General features: G+C 40.4%; 1 protein-coding gene across 1 annotated transcript in view; it reads left to right on the forward strand.

Moving 5' to 3' along the window:
* Positions 1-8,406, forward strand: part of CLSPN (claspin) — a 35,495-nt gene that overhangs the window by 5,151 nt on the left and 21,938 nt on the right. The window contains exons 3-8 of the mRNA XM_003788266.3: positions 164-612; positions 1,635-1,796; positions 2,457-2,534; positions 2,864-2,936; positions 4,195-4,303; positions 4,487-5,061. Coding sequence (XP_003788314.1) covers positions 164-612; positions 1,635-1,796; positions 2,457-2,534; positions 2,864-2,936; positions 4,195-4,303; positions 4,487-5,061 — 1,446 coding nt within the window. The remainder of the gene's footprint in view (positions 1-163; positions 613-1,634; positions 1,797-2,456; positions 2,535-2,863; positions 2,937-4,194; positions 4,304-4,486; positions 5,062-8,406) is intronic.

Consider the following 8,406-nt stretch of genomic DNA (forward strand, 5'->3'; position numbering starts at 1 on the left):
CCCAGCTATTTTTTGGTTGCAGCCGTTATTGTTGTTTGGTGGGCCCGGGCTGGATGCGAACCTGCCACCTTAGGTGTATGTAGCTGGTGCCTTAGCCACTTGAGCCACAGGTGCTGAGCCGATTATATACTTTTTATAAAAGAAAATTATGTTTTTTTTCCAGATTCAGATGAAGAGATATTTGTAAGTAAGAAATTGAAAACCAGGAAGGCACTACAAGACAGTGATTTTGAAATAGATGACATACATGCCTCTCCAGAGAAAACTACCTATGACAGTGCTGAGGAGGAAAATAAAGAGAACTTATATGCTGGGAAAAAAGCAAAGATGAAAAGGATTTACAAAACTCCGGCAGGCAGTGATGAAAGTGACATAGAGAAGTCTTTGTATCAAGAAAATCTTGAAACCCACTTGACACCTTGCTCAGAGCTGAGTCTCCAATCTGGAAACTCTCTAGACTTTACTCCTAACAGAAAGAGTTCCAAAAAACCCATCCCTGATCAAGAAGGAACTGGAGGAAAAGCAAAAGTGAAATCAAAGAGAAGACTTGAGAAGGAGGAGAGAAAAATGGAAAAAATTAGGCGGCTAAAAAAGAAGGAAACAAAAAAGGTGGTACATTTTTAAAGAATAATTTTCTATTGCTCAAGTACATTAACATTTTAGAAAAAGCTGCTTTAAGTACTCAGCTTCTTTCTGTGGTCAGTATCATTTTGAATTGACTCTTTTGCATTGAGAGTAATGGGGTATGTGATCTAAAACTTACAGTCTTGCCTGTAGTCCCAGCTACTCGGGAGGCTGAGGCAAGAGAATCACGTGAGCCCAAGAGTTTGACTTTGCTGTAAGCTATGATGCCGTGGCACTCTACCAAGGGCAACAAAGTGAGACTTTGTCTCCAGAACAAAACAAATTCTCTATTTTCGATCTTCAGAGGACATGTCCAAATAAATGGGTTTCTGATTTTTTTGTGAGCACATAGAGTAACTTTTTGTTGTTTCAGATGTGATGAAAGTTAACTTTGAAAGGATTTTTTATGTGTCCATCAGTTAGAAATCTTATTTGCGAACTAGAAAAAACATCCTCAGATTTTTTTTTTTTTTGAGACAGAGCCCCAAGCTATTGCCATGGGTAGAGTGCCATGGCATCACAGCTCACAGCAACCTCCAACTCCGGGGCTCAAGCAATTCTCCTGCCTCTGCCTCCCAAGTAGCTGGGACTATAGGCACCTGCCACAACATCTGGCTGTTTTTTGGTTGCAGCCATCATTGTTGTTTGGTGGGCTCGGGCTGGATTCAAACCCACCAGCTCAGGTGTATGTGGCTGGTGCCTTAGCTGCTTGAGATGCCGAGCCCCATCCTCAGATTTTATAAACTAGTTAGCTGCTTCATAAGTATTTACTTGACTTTTCAAAGAAAAACATTACTGTTAGGTTAATTTCGGACAGTTGCATAACATCACAGCTTGGACTGCAAAAGATAACTGGGAGTTTGCAACCAGTGAGAATGTTCTAGATGCTATATACTTGGCTGTTAATGAAGCCTGGGCTTTTTCTGGCCTGATTCAAATTGTCATATGATGTTGTGAAATGTTGGATTTTAAAATGATTAGATTATGATTTTTATTTGTGCATTATACAGGAAGATGTCGTGGAACAGCCATTTAACGACAGTGGCTGTCTTCTTATGGATAAAGACCTTTTTGAAACTGGGTTGGAGGAGGAGACTCACTCTTCATTGGAAGATGAAGAGTCATTAGAATCCATAAGGGCAGCCATGAAAAACAAAGTTAAAAAGCACAAGGCAAGTAAAGCATGATGGCAATAAGAGCTAACCAGCTGCTTCTGACCTTTGCTTTAGTTTTTGATTTACTGTTGCAACTTTAATTTTTTTTTTTCCACTGAAGAAAAATGTGTCAATTGATTTAAGTTTTTCAGCTGTTAATTTTGGAAACTTGCCTTACAAGTGATAGACATGCTAACTTCTTTGGAACCTTGTGCTTTGTTATTGCCCTTTTAGGAATGTTGATAAAAAAAAGAAAGTAAGGTACTTTATGGTGTGGTAAGAAGGGAAGGGATAAATAATGAAACAAGATTGTAAATGACAGATGAATTCTATAGGCTTTCAGGAAAGGTATCAAAGAGAGGCTTCCGTCAAAACGTGTTCAGAAGCACGATTATTCTTCCTAAGATTTCCTTAGCTCCCTAGGAGTTGTCGCCTCTCTTTAGAAAGAATGTAAGCAGAGGTGTAAGAAATGAGGGTCCAAGCTCCATTTGAAATATCTGATTTGTTTTCTAAGCATACTAGGGTGCTGTGTGTTTGACATTTTCTGTTTGATAATTATTGATTTATTATGAATGTAGCCGGCTGTGCTGTTGAAGTACAAAAGTAGTCTTCAACTAAGAAACATCTCTAATTTCAGTTTAATGTTTGTTCTAATAATCAATTTATAATCTCTTTTAGAAAAAGGAACTATCTTTGGAGAGTGGGATCTATTCATTTGAAGAAGAAAGTGAGTTATCAAAAGCCACTGTTAAGAAGGTGAGGTAGAATCCTGTATATTAGTCACACTGAACCCTTTCCATAGGAGATCATGGGTTTCTCAGAAATAAATATTTTACCTTGTCTATCATATTTTCCTGGTACCAAACACATTGCTTTGTACATAGTAGGACCACAAATATAGATTGGATTGAATTAATTCTCTGAGACTTAGACATAAATAAGTGCCTTGAGTTTTTACTGTATTGAGTTTATTAGTACTTATTATTCCCTCTCCTTTTTTTTCTTGGAGGGAACTCTTGAGGGATGAGTATCTATCTTTCTGGATATTACCATTAATGTAGTCACACTTTTTTATTTTCTTTAAGGAAAGAAAGGCAGCCAAGTTAAGCAAGGAAGAGCTTAAAAAACTGCATAGTGAGACTCAGCGCCTTATCCGAGGTAACGCAAACCAGTACGGTAAAGTTTATGGCAGATCACAAGGTTTCTTTGTTAAGCTCAACTTGGATGTTGAGGAATTTTGTTTTTTTAACACTCCTCAGATTATATCAAGTTTAGCATTGATCTTGGTGAATGGCCATTATTCTAAAGCCTTGGAACATTAGTATAAATCAAGGAAATTTTCAGAACTGTAGGGAGGTAAAGAGGAAGGTTTTTTTTTTTTTTTGAGACAGAGCCTCAAGCTGTCCCCCTGGGTAGAGTGCCATGGCATCACAGCTCACAGCAACCTCCAACTCCTAGGCTCAAGCGAGTCTCCTGCCTCCGCCTCCCAAGTAGCTGGGACCACAGGCGCCTGCCACAACACCCGGCTAGTTTTGGGTTGCAGCCGTCATTGTTGTTTGGCGGGTCCAGGCTGGATTCGAACCCTCCACCTTAGGTGTATGTGGCTGGCGCCTTAGCCGGTTGAGCTACAGGCGCCGAGCCAAGAAGTTTTTAATGGTTGTCTGTGAACTGATTGCATCTGGATTCCTTTGAGAGGTGTTCAGATACAGTAGTCTTCGTCTCTGCTTATCTGTGGTTTCAGTTACCTATGGTCAACCATAGTAAAAGAATATTAAATGGAAAATTCCAGAAAATAAACAATTTGTAAGTTTTAAATTACATGCCGTACTGAGTAGCGTGATGAAATCTCAAGCCATCCTGCCTAGGATGTGTATCATCCCTTTGTCCAACGAATCATGCTATATGTGCTAACCTGCCTGTTAGTTAATAGCCCTCAATTATCAGATAAAAAACATAGTACACATAGGGTTCGTAGTATCTGTGGTTTCAGGTATCCATTGCAGGTCTTGGAATGTGTCCTATGGATAAGGACGGAATGACATCTATAAATTTTCAGGCCCCACAGAGATTCTGATTCATTAGGTTGCTTTGTTTTATTTATAAAAGAAAAGGTCGTCTTGTTACCCAGGCTGGAGTGCAGTGGCATGATCATAACTCACTGTAATCAGTGGGTTTAAAATGGGATCCAAGAATCTGTATCTCTAAAAAACTTCCTGGATAATTTTGATTTCATAAGTAGGTTTAAAAACCACTGGTCTTTGGGGATCTCTCTTGTACTTTGTTCCTGCCTTTTTTAAAGCAGGACTGTTTTTTATTTCTAGTGATAGCTTTGGCTGTGCTGTTTGGTTAACTAAACATGAAGTGACATTACAGAATGTACAGTGTACATATTTGCTTGTTTTGTTCCATTTTATAGAGTCTGCACTTAATCTTCCATACCATATGCCTGAGAATAAAACCATTCATGATTTCTTCAAACGTAAGCCCCGGCCCACTTGTCAGGGAAATGCCATGGCACTGCTAAAGTAAGAGCCCTTTTTTCTGATAATTATAATTTTCATGAACATTCTGTTTTGTAGCTAACTTCTGGGGTAAAAGGTTCAGATTTCTCCCTTACAACTGATTTAACTGATTTACTGTGTGCTAACGGATGAGAATGTTTTGCACTTAGGATAATTTTCAACTCCAGCTCATTTTCTCTTCTGTAGGTCATCTAAATATCAGTCAAGCCATCACAAAGAAATCATAGACACGGCAAGTATGACTGAAGTGAACAGTGATCATAGCAAAGGTTCTGAACAGACAATAGGTACAGAAAATGAAGTGGAAATTAATGCACTCCCTGGGGATTCAAAGGAACCCCAGGTCAGTACTGGATCAGGTGAGTCTTGTGGTAAGGATTTGGTGAGAAGTGAAGAGCTAGAACTTCAGGAGAAACAGAAGCAGAGTGAGGCTGGACCTTCCCCTGGCGACAGCTCAGTACTGCTGCAGGAATCCAGCTTCGGGAACAAGCACAGTGAGGAGTGCCAGGCTGGAGGACTTGTGGCATCTGAACCTCATGCCCTGGAGGGTGAAGATGGCCTGGAAAAAACAGAAGAAATGAATGAGAAAGTGGAGGAGTCCAGGCAGCAGAGTAAATCATTAGCAGCTGTGCCACCCGAGAAAGGGAGAAGGTTTACTCTGGACAGACTGAAGCAACTGGGAGTAGATGTTTCCATAAAACCTCGGCTGGGTGCTGATGAAGATTCCTTTGTGATACTTGATGAACCTGAAACAAACAAAGGTAATCCTTTAACTTGTGGGACGCCTCCCTGGAGTGATTTATCCTGGCAGCTTCTGATTATTGGCCACTGTGGAGGACAGGGAACACAGAAGAAACCAAAAGCCAGACGTGATCTTCTACAGATGTACCAGATATGCGCAGATTCCCATTTAGATAAAGTTGGCAGGCTATCAGAATGATCTAAGGCTTGTTTAAAATGGAAGCCTATTAATAATACATGAAAGAGGTACGCTGGTATTCTGTTATGGTATTCAGGAATTTATTTCTGCCTTTCCAACCTGAAATTCTAAGTTTTTGTATGATCCTGTGTCAAACCCTTTTTTTTTTAAATAGAGGCAGTTTTGTTCTGTCTTGAGGCTGGAGTGCTGTGGTTATAGCTTGCTATAACTGCAAACTCCTGGGCTCCAGCCAGCCTTCTGGCTCAACTGTCTAAGTATCTGGGACTATAGGGCTCACCCCGTTGCACCTAGTTGATTTTTTTTTTCCTTATAGAATGGATCCCACCATATATATTTTTTTTTTTTTTTTTTTTGGAGACAGAGCCTCAAGCTATCCCCCTGGGCAGAGTGCCGTGGCATTATAGCTCACAGCAACCTCCGACTCCTGGGCTCAAGCAAGTCTCCTGCCTCCGCCTCCCAAGTAGCTGGGACCACAGGCGCCTGCCACAACCCCCGGCTATTTTTTGGTTGCAGTCATCATTGTTGTTTGGCGGGTCCGGGCTGGGGATTCGAACCTGCCACCTTAGGTGTACGTGGCTGGCGCCTTAGCCGGTCCAGCTATAGGCGCCGAGCCGATCTCACCATATTAAGGTTGGTTTCCAATCCTGGCCTCAAGCTATCCTTCCAGTTGGCTTCCCAAATTGCTGGGATTATAGGCATGAGCCAGTTTTTCTCAGCTAAAGGGAAACATTTTGTTTTCCTTACATTGTCTGCAAAACTGAATTTCTTTCTTTTTTTCACTCATTCAACTTAAAGTATAAGATAAATCTGACATGCTATGCTTAAGATGCTCACATTCTAGGCAGGAGGTAAGTGTTCAGATAATAGTAATACAAGGCAGAAGGTTGTAAGCAACATCTTTGATAATGAACATATCATTGATAATTGAAAAAAATAACATGAAGAAAAGGGGAAAGTATTTTCTGAAAGAAACATTTAAAATAAAGTGCTATGGGAGTTCGAAAGAGGGATAAATTTCTTCCAATGGCAGATTTTTTGTTTTGTTTTGTTTTTTTGAGACAGAATCTCACTATGAAACCTTTAGTAGAGTGCTGTGGTGTCACAGCTCACAGCAACCTCAAACTCTTGGGCTTAAGCGATTCTCTTGCCTTAGCTTCCCAAGTAGCCAGGACTACAGGCACCTGCCACAACACCTGGCTATTTTTTTCTTTTGCCTTGTCATTGTTGCTTAGCTGGCCTAGGCTGAGTTCGAACCCACCAGCCTCTGGATTCGAACCATAAGTGTCTGACACTGTAACCACTGTGCTACCGGCGCCCCAATGGCAGGTTAAAGGAAGGCTTGAAGAGTAGATAGATGTAATTACCTGTTCACTACTTCCCTTTTATCCTGTGAGTTGTGATCTCCTGTGTTGCTTCCTACTCTATTCCTAAAGTTCATTTTAGGAATTCGTATTGAGTGAAAGAGTGATCCTTCAACATTCGATTCAGGTATTATTATATTGAGTAAACTTACTGATTCTTTTTTTTTTTTTGAGACAAGCCTCAAGCTGTCACCCTGGGTAGAGTGCCATGGCGTACAGCTCACAGCAACCTCTAAGTCCTGGGCTTAAGAGTCTCTTGCCTCAGCCTCCCAAGTAGCTGGGACTATAGGTGCCCAACACAATGCCTGTCTATTTTTTGATTGTAGTTGTCATTGTTGTTTGGCAGGATTTGAACCCACCATCTCTTGTGTATGTGGCTGGCCCCTTAGCTGCTTGAGCTATAGGTGCCTAGCAAAACTTCCTGATTGGTACATAGAATTGGGTGCTCCCTTCTTTGCCTTGGGATAGTATGGTATGATGGTTAAGACCTTAGACTGTAGCGAGACCAGGATTTGATCTACTCCCATAGCTATTAAGGTAGAAAGAAGGGAAAAACCAAACAAACCAGGATTTGAATCTGGGTTGTACAACTAATCCTTTAAATTTGAGTATGCTTATTTGACTTCTCCGACACCATAACCACTAAGCATTTAAAAAAAGAAAGAAAGAAAGCCCTGTGCTGCAGTGCACACTTAGCTACTTGGGAGGTTGAGATGGGAGGATCATTTGAGGCCAGTCTGTGTAACAGAGCGAAACTCTGTCTTTAAAAAAAAAAGGAGAGAAGAGAAATAAACCCCACATGGCTCATGGGCTAGAGTGAAGATTTGTTAAAGTAGTGCATGCAAATGGATAGCATAAAGGAATGCTCAAATAGTGGTCACTGCTTCTACTATTATTAGTGAAATTGTTTGCATCAAGCCTCCCCTTCACTAAACAGCTTATTGTGGGCAGGTGCTATGTCAGCTGCTATATCTGGTATCTAAAATATGTTTAGTGAATGGACTGACTTTGTGGAGGAGAGAAGGACATTCTTGGAAATGAAAAGAGAAAGAGCTCTGCATGGAGTAGATTGGGAGGATGTGAATGTTATTTCGACCAGCACTGAAAGGGAGGGTGGAGGGGTTGTATAATAGAACTAACATAGCTCCATTAGCAAAGAAGCACAAGAATGACATATTGCCCAGAACACTGGCAGAAAGTTTTGTTATGTAGGACTAGAAGTTATCTAAATGCTCCTGGATTGAGAGGAAACATTTTGAGTACTTACTATATATATTAGACACTAATAGATTCTATGTTGGTTATCTTTCTTAATTCTCATAGCCCCAGGTATTAATTTGCAAAATGAAGAGATTGAGGTTAAGAGAGGAGTCATTTTTCCAACTTTATATTTGACTTATAAGGGAAGTTAGCACAGTGCTTAGCACTTATTTTTAACTTGGAGCATATTTTCTCTTAGAAATAATTGACATAGGGCAGCACCTGTGGCTCAAAAGGGTAGGGCACCAGCCCCATATGCTGGAGGTGGCAGTTCAAACCCAGCTCCGGCCAAAAAAAAAAGAAAAGAAGAAATAATTGACATAGGCAAGGTATAGTGGCTCATGCTTATTATAATCCTAGCACTTTGAGAGGCTGAGGTGGGAGGATTGCTCGAGGCCAGAAGTTTGGCATATATTTAAAAACTTAAGTATAAGAACTTCCGGGGAAAGAAAAAACATCCAGATGCTAGTCACAAAACTACTCAAATATGATGTATATGCAAACTTGAAGTATCTTAGATGTTTTTTTTTTGTTTTTTTTTTTTT

This window comes from Otolemur garnettii, unplaced genomic scaffold (genome assembly GCF_000181295.1).
Source record: "Otolemur garnettii isolate 467f Iridium unplaced genomic scaffold, OtoGar3 scaffold00025, whole genome shotgun sequence".
Taxonomy (NCBI): domain Eukaryota; kingdom Metazoa; phylum Chordata; class Mammalia; order Primates; family Galagidae; genus Otolemur; species Otolemur garnettii.